Here is a 23764-nt window from a genome sequence, read left to right as displayed (position 1 = left end):
AATGGTTTGTGGTCTTCCAAAGCTCAAAATCTTATTCCTTAGAATTTAATTACTCTCACTGGGTTTTCTTAGACATAGCATGAGCAACATTGACATTGAGTACATAGAAATATACAAAATATATGCAAGATCAGTGTTACAAAATCCTAGCAAAAATAATGGCTGTGATTGGAGGGCTTTCAATTCATTGTTCATTCCTGAAGTCATATCTTGAGAAGTGACCTATATGTGCCTATTGGCTGCCATTGAAGGCCTTTATATTTTGTCCTCTATGTCCTTGTATATGACTTGGGCTTTGAGAATTAAATAAAAATAGTATTTATTTAATTCTACAAAAGTTATTTAGCACATCATTTATTATGTCAAATGATGAAAAGAAAAAATGTCAGTGATATATGAATGAATATCTAGCAGCTAGTTAAAACTTATTTTCTCATATCAAGCAAAAGTTAAAAGTTGAATTCACTGAAAATAACTTCTAAGAAATTAAAAATTTCAGTTGTTTTGCTTTGGCTAGAAAAATAGGTTTTGAATTATTTAAAATATTTTCATTATACTGATATGTATATAAATTGCTAATTTGCAATTCGTAGATTTTATACATTATAATTTATATAAGTAAATAAATTCTATTAAAAGTCACTCAACAAATACAGTTGTTACATGTTAATAGTTTGTGAATTTTAAATTTAACTTCTATCTTCAAATTTCATTTATTCTTAACTCTACATAAGGCTTGCTATTTTTTATGTATGTGTGTATTTTTATGTATAAAGCACAGATGCACATACATTTATTAAACAGACTCTTTGCCGTTTCAGATACCTTCCATTTCAAGTATTAGAAAACCCAGACTCAAATTGCTGTACCTATAAAGAAGTTTCTTATCTCATCACTTGGAGTCAGAACTAGGACTCCAGGAATGGTATGATCAGCAGCTAAATGAAATGATCAAAGGGCTCAGAGTATTCTCATTTCCTCCTCTGCCATATTCAATGTGTTGGTTTTGCCCTCAGGCTGGTTACACAGATTCCAAGGGTCATATACAGAAATAGAATCACCCTAAAGAAGAAAAGGAAACATCATTTTCTGTTTCCCTTAACAAATTTCTTTCAAAAGTACCCCAACGTATATCATCATGTTTAATTGGCCAAGATTAGATCATATGCCAAATGCTACACCAATCACTTGCAGGGGGAATAACATTATCACAATTAGCTTAGAGTAACCTTTTAGAGTGGGATGAATATTGAGAAGTCAGTGGCCATGACCACCTACAGGTACGGAATGTGTCACTAGGACAGCAGTCTCCCTCTTTTGCTTAGCTTGGCTGTGATTTCTTCTCTGTGCTGCTTTGTCCTCTGTCTCCAGATGATGATAAGGTGAACAGAGCAGCTTGATCTTCTTATCCTCTCAGCTTAACTCATGTCCAGTGGACAAGATCACTTACTTCATACCCAGGAGTTTGTGCAAAATATCATTGTGCCTCATTGGCTCTGACTAGGTGGGGTGCCTAGTCTTAAAACAATCACTCTGACAGTATTTCAGTTCTCTGAAAGGGCAGACTTAAGTTGTTCCCAAGAGGAAAATGGGCACACTATTACCAGAAGAGGTGTGATTGAATGCTAGGCTGCAATATCAAGTGATGGTTCAATTCAATATATTTTGCTGCCCATCAACCATATGAACCATTCTTGCCATTTATACATGTTCAAAAATGTCTCCATTGTGTTCTCTCATCAATTACCGATGAAATGTGAATTGCCACTATCTATTTGGAAAATATATTTGCAAGAATAACTGCTTTAAAAATTTTTAAGGCCATAGACTATTTAAATTTTTGAAATTTGAATAAATTGGAAAGAAAATGTGTGGCCTTTTGTTGTCTTCTTTTTTTCAACGTATTTGTGAGATTCATTCAAGTTGTTGCATGTAGTTGTAGTTTGCTCATTCTCAATCCTGTATGATATTCCATTGTATGAATGAATATACTACAACATATGCAGTCCACTGTTGATGGAAATTTGGGTGATTTCCAGTTTGGAGCTATTACAAATAGTTGAACACATATTTTTCAATAAATATAGAGTTTTGGATTTTAGTGATAGGAGACTAAGCAGTTCAAAAATCTTTCTCATTAATTAAACAATCAAAGCTGGATGAAATAGTAAAACAATAAACTCAAAGGTATCTGAAAACTAAGAAGATAGGAAATAATTACCCAGCCAAGATATAGGGGAGAACATGTCCAAGAGACAGTGAATTTGGTGGATGTTTTTCCCTTGAGGAAATGTAACCACTTTAGAGGGAACTGCTGAAAGGCTTAGAACAGGAGAGGTTATGACTTCTTGTTGAAGCTAAGGATACAGAAATTGGAGTCCAGAGCCCCGGTAAAACTCCTTCACTTTTGCTTGGGACTCCAAGGGTAAAATCCTAGGAATAAAAGTTTGCCAGAACTAAATAAACTCTCCCATGAACTAAAGCATACCTGTAATTTGCTATCCATAAAAAATTGTATGAACTTTTATTTGCATCAGCTCTAGATGTGAAATTCTTTTTTCACACTCGATATTAACATTTGTATACTTTGATCGTTGAATCAAAATTTTTTATTGATCTTCTCTCCCTTTTAGTAATTATTTTATTGTTTTAAGCTTAGCTGCTCTGTTAACATCTAACCCATCATCTGATTCAGATATTATGCGTAACTATTAAACATTCAGGTTGTTCACTGGGTTTTGGTTTGTTCAGTTGCTTTTTCTTCTGTATTATTTTGCTGCATTTTGCATTTTAATAGACCTGTTGATATTAGAATAAATTCAGTGTAAAGTTTTCCTCAAATTTTTAAAGAGTCATTCTAGCCTTCCTTAAAGAATACGTCTGCAACGAATTATAAAACCATCATTTTACCTAATTGTTTCTTATAAACTTATTTTTTTCTGAGGCTATCTTTTCTGACAAATAGATCAAATTATCAGTTATTGTGGAAAAATAATCCCAGTGTTCAATAATGGCAGAAAAGTTAAATTGTGGTCCCTGTAAAACTGAGTTTTATGGATCAAAGGCCATATATGCAGTAGGTACTCAATAAATATTTGATGAACGAATAAGAGAAATAATAGTTTTCAAAATATTTAATATTCTTAGAAGATGCATACTCTATATGGAAAAAATCAGGGCATTAACTTGCCTATGCAAAATGATCCCAGTTTCGTAAGAGCCTAGAAAAATGGCAAGACAAATAACGAGTATTAATATTTTGCTGGGAGCCCAAGGGAATGGGAGCTAGAATTGCAGTTGATTGTTCTCTTCCTATCAATTTTCTGAAATTTACACAGTGTTAACATTGTGGAAGGAATTCATTTGCAATAGAGTAAAAGTAAAAGAAAAAGAAAAGGGAGGAAATCCTTAAGAAGTAAAGTCCAGTAATGACCAGTAAGGAAAGATTACACAGAGATTGGGTCAAGATGGCAGACTGAGCACATTTCTCCCTCCCTACCACAAATTCCTGTAAATGACAGGAAAGGCATATTTATGTATAAAGAATAAATACATAAGGGCACTGAGAAAAAGAAAAAACAAATTCTTGGGAGGTGGAAAGCAGATGGAGCAGGGGCACTGACAGGGTGGAGGTGGAGGTGAGCACAGGAGCCAAAGGGCCCTGAAAGGGAGGGGGGGAGAGAGGAGGGGGCAATAGGGTGGAGGATTGTAGGCCCAGCTGCTCCAGATTTGGGAAAAGGGCGGGATCTGGAGACGAGGAGCACCACCCATGCTCAAAGCACTGGTGGGCTTGAGAGTTGCAGTGGGGCAGGCAGCGTTTGGCAGGAAGGGGAGGCCTCTCTCCTGGCAGGAAGCTGCGCTACGGAAAGAGGGAGGAGACTACTGCACCAGTAGCGGCTGGTGGGAGCCCCATGTGGCAGAGGGGCTGCCACCACCAAGGGGGAGGCGGAGGGCCCGAGAGCAGAGTGCTGAAGACACCGCCGCCATCCTCCTCGCCTGCTCCGGCGCCCTCCTAAACACGCTCCTCGCCTAAGGATCCTCCCCTTCCAGCTCTTGCAAACACCCGGCTCCTCGCCTGCGGATCCTTCTTGGACGCAGGCTCACCGCAAAGGAAGCTGCGAGGTGTCCGATTTGCACACGTGAAGCCCGAGATCCGGGGCGGTGGACGCCAGGCAAGGCAAGGCCATTGGTGGGCGCTGGGATGGAAAAGGGGGATGGGATGGACTCCTGCAGGAGATAAGGGGTGGAGGCGGGCGCCGGGGTGGGAGGGGGGAGTGCAATGTGCAGTAGGAAAGGGGAATAGAGTAAGGAATCAAGCAAGACATTGAAGGTGAGCACGGGGAGGCGAGGGCGCTGGGGGCCACGAAAGAGAGTGGGGGTGGACGGGGGCGTGTGGGTAGCAGACTGGGGTGTTCAGAGCAGGAGGACAGTGAGCGAGTGCATGCGGGTCAGGGCGGTGGAGGGATAGGGGTTTTGCAGGGGATTGAGAGTGGGCGCCAGTGGCGGGTGACGGAGGCTGGGGTCTCTGAACAAGGAGGTAGCCCGCCCCCTCCTGCAGGGTTCCTAACCCCAGGCAGCACCACTGCCGCTGCCGCCTTCTCCCGCAGCCTCAAGGAACCTAGAAGGGAGAGCACTTTCAGGCACACAGCCAGGATTTCCAGCATTGCTGCCAGGCTCATGGGGAAATTTTAGGCGCTGGCGCAGGGTACCTGGAGACGACTCTGTCGGGAGAACTTCACCTTATGGCATATTGAATGTTCCTCTCTTATCTTCTCTCCTCCTCCTGCAGACATGAAAACCCCCAACTCGCAGGAGGCCGAAGGGCAACAAACCAGGGCAGTCGCAGGACGGGCCACTGGGTCTGCAAACATGACGAAGAGAAAAGCCTCCCAAAAGAAGCAGAGAGGCAGACCTTCGTCCCAGCCCCGCAGGAACATCGTGGGCTGCAGGATTTCACACGGATGGAAGGAAGGCGATGAGCCCATCACCCAGTGGAAAGGAACCGTTCTGGATCAGGTGCCTATAAATCCTTCTCTTTATCTGGTGAAATATGATGGAATTGACTGTGTCTATGGACTGGAACTTCACAGAGATGAAAGAGTTTTGTCTCTTAAAATTCTTTCCGACAGGGTGGCATCATCTCAAGTCAGTGATGCAAACCTTGCAAATACCATAATTGGTAAAGCTGTGGAACATATGTTTGAGGGTGAGCATGGTTCTAAGGATGAATGGAGAGGAATGGTCTTGGCCCAAGCACCTATCATGAAAGCCTGGTTTTATATTACCTATGAGAAAGATCCTGTCTTGTACATGTACCAGCTTCTAGATGATTATAAAGAAGGAGACCTCCGTATCATGCCAGAGTCCAGTGAGTCTCCTCCAGCAGAGAGGGAGCCAGGAGGAGTTGTAGATGGCCTGATAGGTAAACATGTGGAATATACCAAAGAAGATGGCTCCAAACGGATCGGCATGGTCATTCACCAAGTGGAAGCCAAACCCTCTGTGTATTTCATCAAGTTTGATGATGATTTCCATATCTATGTCTATGATTTGGTGAAAAAGTCCTAACTGTTAGGGTAAACTTTGCCACATTTGTGAAAACAAATGTGTACTTTGTAGACATGCAAAATAATGTTACTTTTCAGTGTATTGAAAGCTTTAGGGTCCCTGTTAATCCAACATCTTTGCCAGCATAACTGTTGTTTTGTCCTGAAAAATACAAATTTATGTGGCCATGACACGCTGTGTGTAAGGAATTTGTCATGTTGAAACGATTGGGTGTGTTTGGTGGATGGGGCATGAAAGGAAGGAACAGCTGTAAATTCAGGCTGTGAATAAAGTTCAGCTAGTATCATAATCAGTCATCTAAAAATGGAATAGGACTTAGCTGGTCTGGTCTAGGGAGGGGGGAGGAGAAGGAACTAGAGATGGGCTGTGGGGGAAGGGAGAAGGGGAGGTGGCTGCTTAGGAGGAGGTGGGGAGGGGTCAGAAATGGAGAGGCTCCCTAGCAGGAGGGATGACCTAAGAGGGGGAGGCACCCAACTGGGAGGGGGTGAAGAATAACAGAGGGAGAGTGAGATCTTGAGGCTTAGAGGAAAACAGACAGAATAAATTGAGTAGAGAGGGACACAAAGACGTTTAGAAGAGATCCAGAGCAAGGGAGAGAAAGATGAAGTTGGCAGAGATCTGGGGAGAGGCTAAAAGGATACTTAAATGGAGGTCTATGCATGAGTGTGGGGCCAGAGGAGAGGGACACGGAGGAAGGAGGAATTCTAAGACGAAAGACTGACAGAGGGAGTGAGAATACAGAAAACAAGATATGGGGAGTGGGGTCCATGAGAGATGGGAAGACCCAAGGAAAAATAGGACTTCTGGCAATTTCCAAATTGCCCTCCCTAGCTCTGTGCACAAAGGAGGTGGCAACAGTCAAAGAAACCAGATGGATTGGAGCTTCCCTAGAAGGACATTTTGACAGGAATGTCTCAAGAGTTAAGCAGGAGCCAAGTTTATACCTAAAAGGCTTTTATAATATCAGGGAGTTCATGCCACACCTGCTGAGCAGAACCCCAACCCTCAGCCTAAACACACTAACATGGCACTCCATAAACAGGCCCCTGTGGGCAGCCACCTCGTATTTTCCAGAGGACCCAAGAGCAGTAAATCTCAGACCTGAAGGCCTTGGTTCCCTTCCCCTACACTGAATAAACGATTCTTGTGGGGAACGGGTCAGTGGGGTGCTCAGAACTTAAGAGATGTGCCACCTTGCATTTGGATAGCATTTTATCCAGAAAAATGGAAACTTGCTAAACCCAGGTACAGCACTCTCCTCACTGTTCTTCCTCCTCCTGGACTATACCTGGCCTCCTTATAGAGGAGGGGCATCAGAGGATTGAGCTTAATGTTTCTCTGCCAGGCATGGGGAATACTTGACTGTCCATGCTTCTCTCAGCAGTTGCCTGAAACCACAGGTGGCTCCACCCAGTGCTTCACCAGATGGAGGTCTGCTGCCTCCAGAAGCCCCATTCTGGCTATATCCCGACAAAGCCAGTGGCTACTGACCTTTCATAGGTACCTCCTGACCAGTCTTGCCCACTTCACGCACACGGGGAGCTGTGATGGAAATTTTCGCAGCTCTATTTCCAGGTGAGATAGATGGCATGCGCAGTTGGGTGGGGAGTTGTGACTTTGTATAACTAAGTCCTTCGACTGTATGGTGCCACATAGGTGGTTGGTGGGGAGAGGGTGTGGTAACCCCCAATAAATTCCCTCAGAGATACAGTGTCCCAACACATGGGTCTTTGTCCTTCTTTCCTTTCCCCGGTCCAGCTGTGGAAGTTTCCTTCAAAACCCTCTATCTGGTTTTCCCGCTCCACACTTCACTGAAATATACCCCTACCCTCAAAGAAACAGTTCTGGTGACTCCCCACTGCCCAGGCTTCCTTAACTCCAGGCATAGCAGGGAGAGGGGGAGGCAGGGAGCTTCCAGGAGTTGAAAGAAGTTGGTAATTCCAGTTCATTCTCTCCACCCAACACGGCCTGAAGCTGTTTGCCTCAAGAATTACACAAGGCAAGCCCACCTCACCAGAACAGGGATAAGTTTTCTTTCATACATCACATAATTCAGGCTAGCAAACACCTGCAGGCCACTCATGGGCCAATTTCAGCCCGCTGTCATATTTTGCTTGATCGTCATGTTTTTATCATTCTCCATTTTAAAATTAGCTACTTAGACATTTGGGGGATTTCACATTTCAAAAATCCACATTTCTGGCTTACCTGAAAAAATAAAAACAAAAACAATAGACCAAGGATTAGGGCCCACATTCCAACAAGGATACAAGCAGCTGGCTCTGAGGAAGGGCTCAGCCATTTTAGACTCAGAATGCTCTCTCAAGGGGGCCACACCCCCAGTTGGCCTGCTTCACTCTAATAAAATGCCCAGTTGTCTCCTGGAGGCACTTGCATTGGTAGTTTTGGGGCTAAGCCCAGGGAAAATTGCCTAGCCCCCCTTTGGCTTACTTTAACTCCATTTGCTTTTTAATTTATTTGCTCTATCTTTGTCTCACCAATACTTGCTTCAGGTGGTCTCTCTGCCAGGCAGTCTTCTAGACACAGGTCCTTATGATATGGTTATAAACAAAAGAAACAAATAAATAATCTTATCTTCATGGAACATTCATATTAGTGTGGGAGACGGACAGTAGCCAAGAGACAATAAGTAAAATATAAAGTATTTTCAAAGTGATAAGTGTTAAGAAGGAAAAAATAAAGCAAAGAACAGGGGGACTGAAATTCCAGGGAGGAGGCTGAAGAGTGGGCCTCACTGAGAGCCTGGTTTTTGAGTAAAGACCTGAAGGCAATGAGAGAACTGGCCCTGTGGCTGTCTGGGGAAGGAGCATTCCAGGTAGCGGGACAGCAAGTGCTGAGGTCCCAAGGCAGGAGTAAGCCTGGCATGTTCAAAGAACACTGAGGATACCAGCATGGCTGGAGCTGAGTGAGCAAGGTAGAGAATATCAGGAAGTGAGTTCAGAGAGGTGATGGGGATCTGGGAGAAACAGATAGCTTGGAGCTGAGTGAGCAAGGTAGAGAATTTCAGGAAGTGAGTTCAGAGAGGTGATGGGGATCTGGGAGAAGCAGATAGCTTGGAGCCTCGGAGGGCCTAGAATGGAATTTGACTTTTACACTGTGTGTGATGGGGAGCCATTCGAGTATTTGCAGCAGAAGCATAACATGATTTGTCTCATATTTTAACAGGATCACTGGAGTCTCTGGAGTATAATCTGTAATGGGGTACAAGGAGGGAGAAAGGAACATCAAATATATCAGTGAAACAGAGGAGAGACCTAGAAAGATATTTGAATATAAGAAACTGAAATCATAATAGAGGTGACATTTCAGATGAATGAGAAAAGACATTTTATTCAATAAACTGTGCAGTATTAATCTATTTTCCATATGCTAGGAAATACACTCCAATCCCTTCATCATACCTTGCATACAAAATGAATTCCAAATGGTTAAAAAGTTAATATTCAATTTAGGAAGTAACATTTATAAAATTTTAAAATAAAATGGAAGAGAGTGTTTATATTTTTTCCCATGGAATTGGTGAAAATTTCTTTTAAAGCTAAAAAATTGACAGATTTTGATGGAAATTTTGATAAATGTTATTATATTAAAATATGAATCCTCTAATTTGAAAAAATCATGCTATGCAAAGTGGGACAAAGTAAGATTAGGCTACTAACTTCGATAGTGAAAATACAAGAAATAAATAAAAATATTTCAATAAGAATAAAACAAACAGCCCATAGAGAACTTAGCAAATAATATGAACAGAGATTTCCAAAATAGAAGATCATATGGTCAGTAAACCTGCATTATCTTAATCTGCTCCCCATTACCTTAGTCTATCCTTTCCATCCACATATCTTCTAACATGCTATATAGTTTAGTTAATAACTTTATTTTTTTCTCCTTGACAGAATATAAGGTCCATAAGTATTTGATTTTCCTTCCTTATTTTTTTACTGAGGTATCACAGATACTTAAAATAGTATCTAGCATGTGGTAGTTGCTTAGGAAATATGTCTTGGCTTTATGTCTCCCTAGGAATCAGAAAAATGGAAATTGAAATCACATACGCTTTTATATGCATAAGATGAGCAGCATGTTGAAGTTCAAAAATATTTGTTGTCATCCAGATAAAAAAGTGGGAGATCCCATCCACTGTTAGTGGGAGTTCAGTTGGAGATAAGTTTGCCATTACCTAGTGAGTTTGAAGATGGCATATTTCCAATAATTTTACTTTTATACATTGTTGGAGGACAATATTGTATGGATCTCTGTACATTTTGCAAGCAAGGGAATGAATGGTTTTGGTTTACCACATTCCTTTGAAGGATGTTTGAATAACAAACATCTTTGCGAGATGGGATAGTGGTTCCCTCTGTAGCAATGAGCAGGAATGCTTACTGCAATATAATAAATATAATGTCTCCTTCCAGAACAAGAGGAAGGCATGTTCACTGCCCATTATAAAAAATTAAGTTAATTAAACTAGTTTCCTTTCCTCTAATGCAATCTACTGTGTGTACATGTGTCTCATGCCCACTTCCTATTACCCTGTGTTAAGTGGGACTCAGGGATTCAGGGTAAAACTGCCTATCAGTCTGACTATGGCTGTTGCTGTGAATAATAAACTGTTAACAAGGAGGAATTGAGGAAATGGTTGCAGGATGAGTACCAGGAAGTAGGTTCAAAGACAGGCTGTAATCATGCATTATTTCTTGATAATTCAACTACTGGTGAGACAACTTGCTCCTCAGTCTGGTCATTAACCTCAGGCCCACTACATTGTAACAAATAGTACTAAGATTGATCCTAGGTAAGCAGAAGTTTTTGTATCCTTTCAGATAATAGTGACAGAGACACACACACAATGACCCAGAGTTAAAGGAAGGAAATCACAAGCACCCCAGGCACAAACTGGAGAATACTTAGAACTTTTGGTAACTGGCTTGGGAGATGAGAGTGCTGGACAGGTAATGATTGTAAATGAAGAATGTAAACAGCTGGCCTACTCAACCACAGCTGCTATAAGTAGAAAAATAATTAGAGATGACAATGAGTCCTCTCTGTCCCCAATGGAGATCAGATGCCATACGCATTCAACTGAGTAGGTTGGAGAATTTTGGTGAGGAGAGAGAATCAAACTTTTATGGCTCTGTTGGATATGGATGCCCAAGTCACTATTCTACAGGACCCGTGGAGGGGAAGAGCATCCAGATTTGGGCCGTAGGTTTTGGCCAGCTTTAGAATAGGAAAAACCTGAATATGACCTTGTGAATGAAACATTTTGGGCCAATATTTTGCAATCTCGGTGTTACCTCCACATCTAAACATATAGTAGGAAAAGATGTTTGTATTTTCCTGTCCCATAAGTGCTAGATGAAACTCAGCCACATGTAGAGAAGAATTAAGTGGGAAACATGAATTGCTCTGCCACCAGCCTCTCTGGATCATCCTGGGTGGTTTCACACAAAGAGTATATAATCCCAGGAGGAATAAAGAAATTTACAGCCCTGATTAAATACTTAAAGGAAGCAGGGGAAGAAAGAAATGCAGGATCTCTATAGAACAGCCATGTAAGCCCAGTGTAAAAGTTTAAGAAGAGCTGAAGGCTTATAGTGGATTATTGTCAAATAAATTCAGTTGTTTCTTCTATAGTCTCAGCAATTGCATACAATGTGACTCTAACTGAATCAATTACACACACTATTTTGAACATTGGCAGCACCTTCTTTCCCATACTACTGGCTACCTGAGGATCAAGATCTGTTCACATTTATGTGACAGGGCATGTCATATATGTTTTGTAGTATTCCTCTGGGTTACCTAAACTTCATTGCCATTTGTGAAAATCAGATAGGTCAGAATTTAGTGTAAGTGCTTATAGACTCTGATTTGTAAAGTTTTCACCTATGTACATGGTGTCCTGATGGCTGACCTTCAGAAGCTTCAGTTTTGTGTTGGTTGTGGTATTATCATAAATTTCCTAGGAAGAGTGGCTGAAAATCTTCAACAAAATTCAGTCGGCTGCTTGCTTAGTAATGTTTCTTGGGACTTTGCAGACAGATTCATGATACTGAGTCCTTAGGCAGTCAAGGAAAATTTGTTGTCTATTCAGCCCCCCACCACTAAAAAGGAGGTCTGTCACCAAGCTGGATCTCTCGGATACTGGAAACAGTTTGTGATTGTTTGGGCATTCTGCTTTGTCCTTTATATTAGCTAACCCATAAATTAGCATCTTTTGAGTGGGGCCCAAAACAACATTCTGCTATGGAAACTGTCCAGCAAGCTGTGTCATGCTTTATATCTTTAGGGCCCTATATTCATACTGACCAATTTGAGATTTAAGGCTCTGTAACTGATGATTTTCCAATTGGAGTCTCTGGCAAAGGGGAACATTCTCTGCCTGAAGGTGTGCCTTGGGATTTTGGACTCAGCTTCTCCTTGATATGTATGTTAGATATGTATGTTAGGTATATCCCTATTGAAAAGCATCTATTTTCAAAACTGAACAACTAAACCGTGGAGGCCTTGTGTCTCTCTAGCCTGTTGTTCCCTTTACCTGGCCACACCCTGATGGCATATGGACTTTACGTGAAAAAGTGGGTATTACACCTTCAGGGAAACTCTATTAACCACTCTGCCACATGAAGTAAAACTGCTGGCTGAGGCCTTTATTCATTTAGAGGTTCAACTAAATCCCTAGGCCTGGTTCACTGATGGTTTGGATAAGCTGAAATCTGTTGGGTGTCCACTGTGCTGCTACATATGTTCAATCTCACTACCAGCTAAGCAGAATTGAAAACAGATGGTGGTCACACTCCTCAGTGTCCAGACTCAAGGGCATTTTCACAGGTCTTTGTAATACTCCCCTAGATGAAGTTTGTCCTATTTTTAATGACTCAACATTTTGACAATAGCCTAGTTGTTTGGTCTCCCACATGGAAAGATACAGACTTGCAGACTAAATACATCCCTCTATGAAGCTTCAAACCATGGAAGAAGAGGAGTGATATTACCAAGATGGTGACCGATTGTCCTAACTTCATTCCCACTCACAAGAAGAACAACTAGTCATGGACAAAACACCACTGAGAAAATAATAGAACATGGGATGAGACTGAAGAACCCCTCCTGCATCACAGAGACCAAAACAGTCCACACTAGAAGATTAAGGGTGGCTACATGCTGACTGCATTGCCAGTCCCCCAGGCTGGCACTGCACCACACTAAGAGATCTCCCCAAGACTACAGTTCCTCCGGTGAGAAAGAGAGCCCAGGTTAGGCATCCAGGTCCCAGCATTATGGGTTGCTTCTTGGTTGTCCCCACTCTTGTCTTGCCCCACAGGGATTGTGGAGAAATGTGTGTGGCTTGCCCACTGAGAATCTAGTTGTGATGGAGAAGGAGGGGGCTTGCAACAACCAGCACATGGGTCTTGGCAGACTGAGTTCCTCCCGTAGCACCCATGTAATCGTCCCGACAAGCAGCTTTTCTCATCTGCAGAAAACAGACTGTAGTGCAGTCTGACCAGGGAACTTGGCTGGGTGCAGGACTGCCTGATTCAAGCTCTCAAGCAAAGAGCCTTGCAGGATCTGGAGCTCTGCCCACCGTCTACCCAGGTAGGGAGATAGTCATAGCCCAGCCCATGATTGAGTGTAGCTCCTGGCCATTCGCTGACCAGGAAGAATAAGTGGGAGCACCTGGGAGGCTTCTTGGAGCCAGCTTCCCTGCACCATATGGCAGAGGAGCTAATTCATAGCCCCACATGCTGCTGAATGTAACTCCCAGCCCCACCCAACAAGAAAGCCTAGCCAGAACACCTGGAGAGCTGGGTAGCCCAGCAACGCTTGAGCAGAGAACACAGCAGGCAGAGCTGATCATCCACAGAGAACAGTCAGTGTCTCAGTTCAGCCAGATAATTGGGACATGGGTCAGCTTCAGTCAAGACCACAAGCAAAGAGTCTTGCTGGCTTTGCAGCTAGTTCTCCCACTCTGCCCAGGCAGGAAAACAAATTCATAGCCCCACCCACTGTTGAATAGAGCATTCAGTCTTCCCAGCAAGGGAACATAACAGAGCACACAGGAAGCTCTCTAGCCCATCCAACAGCCCTGCTTTTGGTTGCAGTTGAACAGAGACCACAGCCTGTGATTTTCCCCAACTTCAGAGCAAAACTGGTGGTCATGTCTGGCCTGGGAGTTCAGTGCACAGTCTTGCCTAATTCAGGTTCCCAAACAATGAGCCATGCAGAACCTAGAGCCTGTTCAGCTGCCACAGCAGGCAGGGAGACTACTTCATAGCCCCACCTACTACTGAGTATAGTACTCAGTCCTGTTGATCTAGGAAGCCTGAGCAGAGAACCCAGGCAACTGAAGAGCCCAGCCTACAGCCTTGCTTAGACAGGGAATCAAGCCAGAGTTCATATACAACTTTTCTTAATCAGCATCACCCTCTCTTGACCTCAGAGCTTTGCAGTGGCCTCACCCAAAAACAGATCTTGGTAGCAAGCCCCACCTGCCCAAGGACATTACCGCAGATATGTACAGAAACCCAAACTGAACTGACTGGAGGACTGTCTCTTTCAAAGAGAACCTATAAAGTCTAAAAGAGGAGACTGCTAACTCAAACACACAGATACCAACAAAAGGAATCAAGGATCACAAACAATCAGAAAAACATGACAACACCAAAGAAAACTAATAAATCTCCAATAACTGACTTAAAGAAATGGAGACTTTTAAAAAACATCTTTATTGGAGTATAATTGCTTTACAGTGTTGTCTTAGTTTCTGCTGTATAACAAAGTGAATCAGCTATACTCATACATATATCTCCATATCCCCTCCCTCTTACGTCTCCCTCCCACCCTCCCTATCCCACCCCTCTAGGTGGTCACAAAGCACCAAGCTGATCTCCCTGTGCTATGCAGCTGCTTCCCACTAGTCATCCATTTTACATCTAGTAGTAAATACTACCAAATGTATGCTACTATTCTACATACTAAATGTATGTCAGTGCTACTCTCTCACTTCCCCCTCCCTGTGTCCTCAAGTCCATTCTCTACATCTGTGTCTTTATTCCTGTCCTGTCCCTAGGTACTTCATAACTTTTTTTTTTCTTTTTAGATTCCATATATATGTGATAGCATACGGTATTTGTTTTTCTCTTTCTGACTTACCTCACTCTGTGTGACAGACTCTAGGTCCATCTACCTCACTGCAAATAACTCAATTTCGTTTCTTTTAATGGGTGACTAATATTCAATTGTATATATGTGTCACATCTTCTTTATCCATTCATCTGTCGTTGGAACGTAGGTTGCTTCCATGTCCTGGCTATTGTAAGTAGTGCTGCAATGAGCATTGTGGTACATGACTCTTTTTGAATTATGGTTTTCTCAGGGTATATGCTCAGTAGTGGGATTGCTGGGTCATATGGTAGTTCTATTTTTAGTATTTTAAGGAACTTCCATACTGTTCTCCATAGTAGCTGTATCAATTTACATTCCCACCAACAGTGCAAGAGTGTACCCTTTCCTCCACACCCTCTCCAGCATTTACTGTTCATAGATTTTTTGATGATGGCCATTCTGACTGGTGTGAGGTGATACCTCACTGTAGTTTTGATTTGCATTTCTCTAATGATTAATGATGTTGAGCATTCTTTCATGTGTTTCTTGGCAATCTGTATATCTTCTTTGGAGAAATGTCTATTTAGATCTTCTGTGCATTTTTGATTGGGTTGTTTGTTTTTTTGATGCTGAGCTGCATGAGCTGCTTGTACATTTTGGAGATTACTCTTTTGTCAGTTGCTTCATGTGCAAATATTTTCTCCCATTCTGAGGGTTGTCTTTTCGTCTTGTTTATGGTTTCCTTTGCTGTGCAAAAGCTTTTAAGTTTCATTAGGTCCCATTTGTATATTTTTGTTTTTATTTCCAAGAAATGGAGATTTATGAACTATCAAGTAAAAAAAAATTCAGAATAAATCTCATAGAGAAGTTTAATGAACTACAAAAATACACAAACAATTAAATTAAATTAAGAAAACAATGTTTGAACAAAATAAGAAGTTCAACAAAGAAATAGACACTACTAAAAAAACAGAAAACCTAGAGCTCAAAAATAAAATGACAGATGTGAGGAATTCAATAGAGAGCTTCAAAAGCAGACTTGAACATGCAAAAGAAAGAATCAGTGACCTAAAAGGCAGAACTTTTGAAATTATTCAGTTAGAAGAGCAAAAAGAAAAAAGAATATAAAAGTGAAGAATCTGGTGTGATTTATGGTACACATACAAAAGAAACAATATCCACATTATGGGAATTCCACAAGGAAAAGAGAAAAATAAGGGACAAAATGTATATTAATAACAATAATGGCTAAAGTTTTCTAAACCTGGGGACAGAAATGGACATCCAGATTTATGAGGCCCAAAAGGCCCCAAATAGGTTGAACTTGAATAGAGCTACACTGAGACATATGATAAGTAAATTGTTAAATCTGAAGACAAAGAAATTTTTTGGAAGAAGAGAAAAGAGATAAGTTATACATAAGGGAACCCCCCCAATGACTGTGGGTGGATTTCTTAGCAGAAACTTTTAAGGTCAGGAGAGAATGGGATGACATATTCAAATATTGAAAGAAAAACTTTCAACAGAGAATTCTATACCAGGCAAGAAGTTCTTCAGAAATGAATGCGAGATAATGACTTTCCCAAACAAACAAAAGCTGAGGGATTTCATCACCACAAGACCTGCCTTACAAGAAATGCTAAAGGGATTCCTTTGAGTGTAAGTAAAAGGGCATTTATTAACATCACACAGACATGATAAGGTAGTGAAAAAATTAATGGTAATCGTAAATATAGAGTAAAAGTTAGATTATCTAATATGGTAACGGTGGTGCATACTTCATTTACAACTCTAGTTTGAAAGATAAAAACAAACAGTATCTCTTAGAGGAAAACATAGGCAGAACACTCTATGACATAAATCACAGCAAGATCCTATTTGACACACCTCCTAGAGAAATGGAAATAAAAACAAAAATAAACAAATTGTACCTAATGAAACTTAAAAGCTTTTGCACAGCAAAGGAAACCATAAACAAGATGGAACGACAACCCTCAGAATGGGAGAAAATATTTGCAAACGAAGAAACTGACAAAGGATTAATCTCCAAAATATACAAGCAGCTCATGCAGCTCAATATCAAAAAAAAAAAAACAAACAACCCAATCAAAAAATGGGCAGAAGACCTAAACAGACATTTCTGCAAAGAAGATATATAGATTGCCAAGAAACACATGAAAGGAGGCTCAACATCACTAATCATCAGAGAAATGTAAATCAAACCTACAATGAGGTATCATGTAACACCAGTCAGAATGGCCAACATCCAAAAATCTACAAACAGTAAATGCTGGAGAGGGTGTGGAGAAAAGGGAACCTTCTTGCACTGTTGGTGGGAATGTAATTTGATACAGCCACTATGGAGAACAGTATGGAGGTTCCTTAAAATACTAAAAATAGAACTACCATATGACCCAGCAATCCCACTACTGGACATATACCCTGAGAAAACCATAATTCAAAAAGAGTCATGTACCACAATGCTCATTGCAGCACTATTTACAATAGCCAGGACATGGAAGCAACCTAATGGCCAATGACAGATGAATGGATAAAGAAGATGTGACACATATATACAATGGAATATTATTCAGCCATAAAAAGAAACAAAATTGAGTTATTTGTAGTGAGGTGGATGGACCTAGAGACTGTCATACAGAGTGAAGTAAGTCAGAAAGAGAAAAACAAATACTATATGCTAACACATATATATGGAATCTAAAAAAAAAAAAAGGTTCTGAAGAACCTGGGGCGAGACAGGAATAAAGACGCAGACATAGAGAATGGACTTGAAGACATGGTGGGGGAAGGGTAAGCTGGGACGAAGTGAGAGAGTGGCACTGACATATATACACTACCAAATGTAAAATAGATAGCTAGTGGGAAGGAGCCACATAACACAGGGAGGTCAGCTCAGTGCTTTGTGACCACCTAGAGGGGTGGGATAAGGAGGGTGGGAGGGAGATGTAAGAGAGGGTATATGGGGATATATGTATACGTATAGCTGATTCACTTTATTATCCAGCAGAAACTAACACAACAATGTAATTTAACTACAATAAAGATGTTTAAAAAAACAGTAAAAATAACCATAACTATAATAATCTGTTGTTGGACACACAATATAAAAATATGTAAACTGTAGCATCAATAACCTAAAATGTGAAGGGAAGATAATTAAAATGTAAAGTTTAGGAATACTATTAAAGTTAAGCTATTATCCATTTTAAAAAGTGTTATATTTTAATATATTTTATGTAAGCCATATGGTAACCACAAGAGAAAAAAACTGTAGAAATTACACAAAGAACATCAAAATAGTCATAGCATATTGATACCAAAAGTCTTCAAATCACAGAAAGACAGCAAGATAAGAAGCAAGAAACTATGAATCTAAAAAACAGCCAGAAAACAATTGTAAAAATGCAATAGTTAGTCCTTACCTATCAATAAGCACCCTAAACGTAAATAGATTAAATTGAAATTAATAGAATGGCTGAATAGATTTTTTTTAATCCATTAGGCTGCCTAAAGGAGACTCACTGTAGCCTTAAAGACACATATATACTGAGAGTGAAGGGATGGACAAGAAATTTCAAGCAAATGGTATCCTATAAAAAGTAGGATTAGCTGTCCTTTTATCAGACAAAATAGGCTTTAAAATAGGCTTTACGCCAAAAATGAAAAACAAAAACAAAAAAAAAAAGAAAACAGAGGAGGCCATCATATAATGATTGTTGGTTCACAAACTTGGAAGTTCCTTGGGTGAAATTCTAAGCTGGTCCACATGCATGTGAGGGCAAGGTGAGGCTGAAGAAAGAGATAGATCCCTCCATATAAGTAGGTGACAGGTTTAATAAGCAAGGAAACTCACATACAAGGCTTGTCTCCAGAGCCTCAAGATGAGTAGATCTCACCCACTTGCCAAAATTTTAAAAGTTTAGATAGAGACCTCAATAGGGTTCAATCACATATATGGTCCAGATAGTCTCAACAATACATTACTCTCTCAAGGCTATGTCCTTGAAATGTCTCCTAGTGCATGAACAGTGGGCAGAATGTACATTCCAAAGACAGGGAGTGGGTAAGGACCCTCTGATTGTCCAGGTCCAGTTTTCAGGTGAACTGGATGTCTATGTCCTCCCAAAGACCTCCTCCAATATTCTACCACTTGTGACTGGCTCTTACCATCTTACATGCCCCCTCTTCCACAATGTGCCCTGAGTGGTCATCAACATCAAGGGGTTTCATTAGCATGGAGGTGGCTTTTTTGGCACCTATCTGGCTGCACTGGAGGCAGATGCCACAGCAATAATATAGGCATATGCAAAAGAAAACACAGATTAAGATAATGATTCCCAAAATAATAACAATTTTTTTTCCACCAAGAGCCCCATAATCCAAACCACTGATTTATTAAATCCCCTAAATTGGGTTTCAGATCACTCAGGGCATTCAATTTTTCATCATGTGATTTTTTAGGCTACCTAATAAATAACTGACACATTAGCAGACTCATGAGGTATAAACACACGACATTCTGTTAGCACAAATGCCTCCTTTCAAGGCAGTAATAATGTCTAAGGCCATCCTATTTTGCATTTGTTTCTTTTTTAAATTTTTATTAGAGTATAGTTGATTTACAATATTGCATTAGTTTAAAAGAACGAAATGCCATTTGCAGCAACATGGATGAACCTAGAGATTGTCATACTGAGTGAAGGCCATCCTATTTTGGAGAATAGTTTTTCTTATTAGAGATATTTCAGTGTTCATAAGGACAAGCTTTGTCAGCTATCATTTAAGGCTTGCTGGATGAATTTAGTAAAGACTTCTATGTGTGCTACAACATCCCCCAAGTCAATGAAGGGAACAAAGACAGCAGCCAAATAATCATACCAGTGGAAATCAGAATGTGCCCTTCTGGCCTTGAGGAGAGGGAGGTTTGCAACTTTTGTTATTGTGGGGCAGATTCTTCCCCCTGGGGAAAACTCTGGATGCAGTGGCCCAACCACCCAGCTGGGAGCCATGGCCAAAGATTTGTGCCACACAGTAACTGGGTCCCATGCAGGGCTACCTAATAAATAACCGATGGTAATACCAGTCAGTGTCAAGACAGTTACTATCCTTTAATGTGACAGAATGATTACACAGTTCCAGTGATATCCGTCCCTTATCCCTGGTACAATTGGTTGGGTTCTGTTTAGAGTGATTTTTTTGTTTCCAACATAGAGGTGTCAAATGTTGTAACAAATATAGAGGTGATCAAATGTTTGTAACCTAGGGTAGACCACATGAACCCATTCCAAATCTGAGTGTAGCTACCCATGGCTCTGATGATGGTATTTTCAGGACCCATCCAGTCAGCAGTCTGCTGGGCTGCCTGTGTAGTTTGTTTGACAGAAAAAGAATACCCATACCCAGTGTTATTGACAGTGTGTGCTACAGGCCAGATTTCTGGATTAGTATTGGCAATATCAGATGAATTAAGAGTACTAGTCTTAGAACAGTATGGAGGTTCCTTAAAAAACTAAAAATAGAACTACCATATGACCCAGCAATCCCACCACTGGGCATATACCCTGAGAAAACCATAATTCAAAAAGAGTCACGTACCACAATGTTCATTGCAGCACTATTTACAATAGCCAGGACATGCAAGCAACCTAAGTGCCCATCGACAGATGAATGGATAAAGAATATATAGCACATATATACAATGGAATATTACTCAGCCATGAAAAGAAACGAAATTGAGTTACTTGTAGTGAGGTGGATGGACCTAGAGTCTGTCATACAGAGTGAAGTAAGTCAGAAAGAGAAAAACAAATACCTTATGCTAACACATATATGAAATCTAAAAAAAAAAAAAAGTTTCTGATGAACCTAGGGGCAGTACAGGAATAAAGATGCAGATGTAGAGAATGGACTTGAGGACATGGGGAGGGGAAGGGTAAGCTTGGACGAAGTGAGAGAGTAGCATTTACATATACACACTACCAAATGTAAAATAGATAGCTAGTGGGAAGCAGCTGCATAGCACAGGCAGATCAGCTCAGTGCTTTGTGACCACCTAGAGGGGTGGGATAAGGCAAGTGGGAGGGAGACGAAAGAGGGAGGGGATATGGAGATATATGTATGCATATAGCTGATTCAGTTTGTTATACAGCAGAAACTAACACAACATTGTAAAGCAATTATACTCCCATAAAAAAAAAAAAAAAAAAAGAGAGTACAAGTCCTAGCTTGTTCTTTCTTTATGCACTCCTTTAGTACCTTCCAATTCCTTCCCTGGAATGCTGATACCCCACATGGCTATCCTGATGAGTTAGAGAGGGGTGGCTCCCCACATACCCAATAGTGGATCAATTCCTTTGCTGAGCATATGAGTGGGCCCACTGTAGGAAGGTATTTTCTCTTCATGTGTCCATCCTGTGACTGGAAACCACAGGAGCAGCAGAACTGTAAGGTTGAAAACGCATATATTGTATGGAAAGTTCTTCCCCTTCTGTTAAAAATTATAGTCAGCCCTCCATATTCATGGGTTCTACATCCTCAAATGCAAAGGGCTGACTTACTACAACATTTTATATAAGGTGCTTGAGCATTTGTGGAGTTAGGTATTCCCTGGGGTCCTGGAACAAATTCCCCTGCAGATACCAAGGAAAGACTATGTATTTGTAGCCTAATCCTTGATGTTAATGTGGCTGAAGCTTTAGGAACTTGGCCTGGTTATGCATACCATGCATGTTGGCCAAGGGAGCCAGCACTGTGAGGTGTGAAGACATGGACTGGGGCATGGGATATGCCAGACTGGGACTCTCACCTTCTTCCCTCTTTCAATGGTTCATGTTCCATTCTAGGCATAGTGCATTTCAACAGGTCCAGCTTGCAGCAGGACGAAGAGATCCCAGTGCAGATTGAGTAGTTTCCTCTCACGCGGGGGTCAAATAAATTTACTCACCCCGATGGAACATCCTATTGTGAATTCCAGTAGATAACAACTTTCCCAGGCATGATGGGGCTTGGTGTTCTTAGCAGCATAGCACATTTGACGCACGGTAAGTGTTAGGGCAATGGCTATCTCCTGTGATTTCAATACCTTTACAGTATTGGGCAACTGAGCAGGGGTTCCCAGTCTGGCATATGGGGCAATAGGCCCTACTGTTTGATCATTCTAATGTGTTAAAGTTTGAGATAGTACTTTAATCTACCCAGCCAAGGTTGTATTTCCTGTTAGTAATTTAATCTGCTACTTTAATTTCATTCTTCCTTTCTACCAACCCTGCTGCTTGCAGGTTATAAGGGATATGAAACCTCCATTCAATGTCATGCTCTTTTGCCCAGTCTTGCACATCATGACCTTTGAAATGTGACCCCTGAGGGTCAGTGAGGGTATCTTTACGTGGTACTCAGCTTCTCTAATTCTTTAATGATGTCAGCCTGGTTTGCATGGTGAAAGGGGAAAACTTGGGTTAAGTCAGACACAGTGTTCACAAAAACCAAGACATATTTGCTGTTTCTTTATGAGAGGTTGTACCTGGAGGAGTGCTACATACACTGCTAGGAGCTGTTGCTATATATGCATATATCAAGTTTCTTCCCCCTTTGAGAGCTGGGGCCAAAATCTTAGGGGTACTCTCTCCTTCTGTTGTCTCTGCTGCAGTGACTAACCCGTGACTTCCAGAGTCACAGATACAGCTAATTCAAACACTAACCCTACTTGGGAGATGCCCAGAGCTTTAATCTGCTTCACTAGTATTTGTGCCTTCTCAAAAGTGGCTTGCTGTTCTGATCCCCAATCCCACACATGCTCTACACATACTCTTTCTTTACCAGGAGGTATAAAAGACAGAGGCAGTGTGCCAGGTGAGGAATAAAAGTCCTCCAAAACCCCTAAATCCCTACAAAAGCTTGCACCTCATTCACATTCTTAGGGGTTGGAAAAGTTTTCAACTTGTCGATCACAGCTTCTCAGATAATACATATCTTATCTGACCATACAGATCCCTGAAACTTTATGGTGGAGTCTGGGCCTTAAATTTTCTGCAGGTTCACTGTCTATCTTCTTGCTTGCAGATGTTCCAGCCAAGTCTGCAGAGTGTCCTGCAGCAGACTCAATTCTTCACATGTTAATGTTATATTATCAATGTAATAAGCCCATTTTACAGATGTGGGGAAGGAGAACAGGGAAAAATCTAGGGCTACCATCTCTTGAAAGGTCCATTGTTGTCTCTCCCATGCAAAGACAAATTGATCTTGTGACTCAGCAGCCAGGGGTATACTGAATAAAAGCATTCACGAAGTCCAGTAGAGCATGATACACTCATAGAACCATAGCCAACGTATCTAAAATAGTGGCAATGTTGGGCACAGCCACCTTGTTCATTTCTCAGTAGTCCATGGTCATCTTCCATGAGCAATCTGGCTTTTTTTTTTTTTTAACAAATATACCTGGCTGTTGAAAGCACTATGGACAGGGTGTACAATACTCACTCAATGCAGTCCTTGGATAATCTCTTCTATTTCTTTATGCCCCCCGGGCAATTTATATTGTTTGACAGTTACCACTCTTCTCTGGTTCCCAGTTGATGTTTCCCCCTCAGCACTGGTTTGATTACTGTTAATTGGAGGTGGAATTCACTGATAAAGATTTACAGAGTTTGACCATGTAGGATATCAATGTCCAGTATGTTCTCTGGTATAAGAAAGATAAAAACCTTATATTCTCATACGGGAGAATGCTCAGTTCTCAGTATCAAAGGTTCCTTCCTGACTACAACCATTTGCCCTCCTTAATACTCAGTGGTGCTGAGGGGGCCAGAAAACTTCTGAGGATTACCACATATTAGAGTATATTTGTCCCCAGTATCACCCAAAGCTGTCACCTTGTGTTTGTTTTTTGGGGCCCAGTGAATAGTGGGCTCAACATGGGGCCTCCAGTTGCCCCCAACAGCCCTCACTTGGAGGCAGTACTGGCCTGCATCCTATACCCAGCGTGTGGGAGGCACCTACCACAAATAAGACTGTATTCCTGAGGCCTCTGCTGGAGCAGGTGGGATAA

The 23764-nt window shown here is 41.2% G+C and overlaps 1 protein-coding gene across 2 annotated transcripts; it reads left to right on the top strand.

The window, feature by feature from the left end:
- The first annotated feature begins 4791 nt into the window (after positions 1–4791).
- LOC137756837 (spindlin-2) lies at positions 4792–5568 on the top strand. 2 transcript variants are annotated; one of them, XM_068533368.1, is made up of 2 exons: positions 4792–5016; positions 5320–5568. In XM_068533368.1, exons 1-2 carry the CDS (start codon positions 4792–4794, stop codon positions 5566–5568), a joined length of 474 nt encoding a protein of 157 aa, XP_068389469.1. The 2 variants fall into 2 exon arrangements, with proteins under 2 accessions (XP_068389469.1, XP_068389468.1); XM_068533367.1 differs by having other exon boundaries at positions 4792–5568.
- The last annotated feature ends 18196 nt before the right edge of the window (positions 5569–23764 follow it).

The sequence above is a fragment of the Eschrichtius robustus genome, chromosome X (assembly GCF_028021215.1).
Source record: "Eschrichtius robustus isolate mEscRob2 chromosome X, mEscRob2.pri, whole genome shotgun sequence".
Lineage (NCBI taxonomy): Eukaryota > Metazoa > Chordata > Mammalia > Artiodactyla > Eschrichtiidae > Eschrichtius > Eschrichtius robustus.
The sequence above is the reverse complement of the archived record's forward strand: the minus strand, read 5'-3'. Positions and strand labels throughout refer to the sequence as shown.

Coding starts and splice junctions, on each gene's coding strand:
- LOC137756837 (XM_068533367.1), top strand. CDS start 4,792: ATGAAAACCCCCAACTCGCAGGAGGCCGAAGGGCAACAAACCAGGGCA.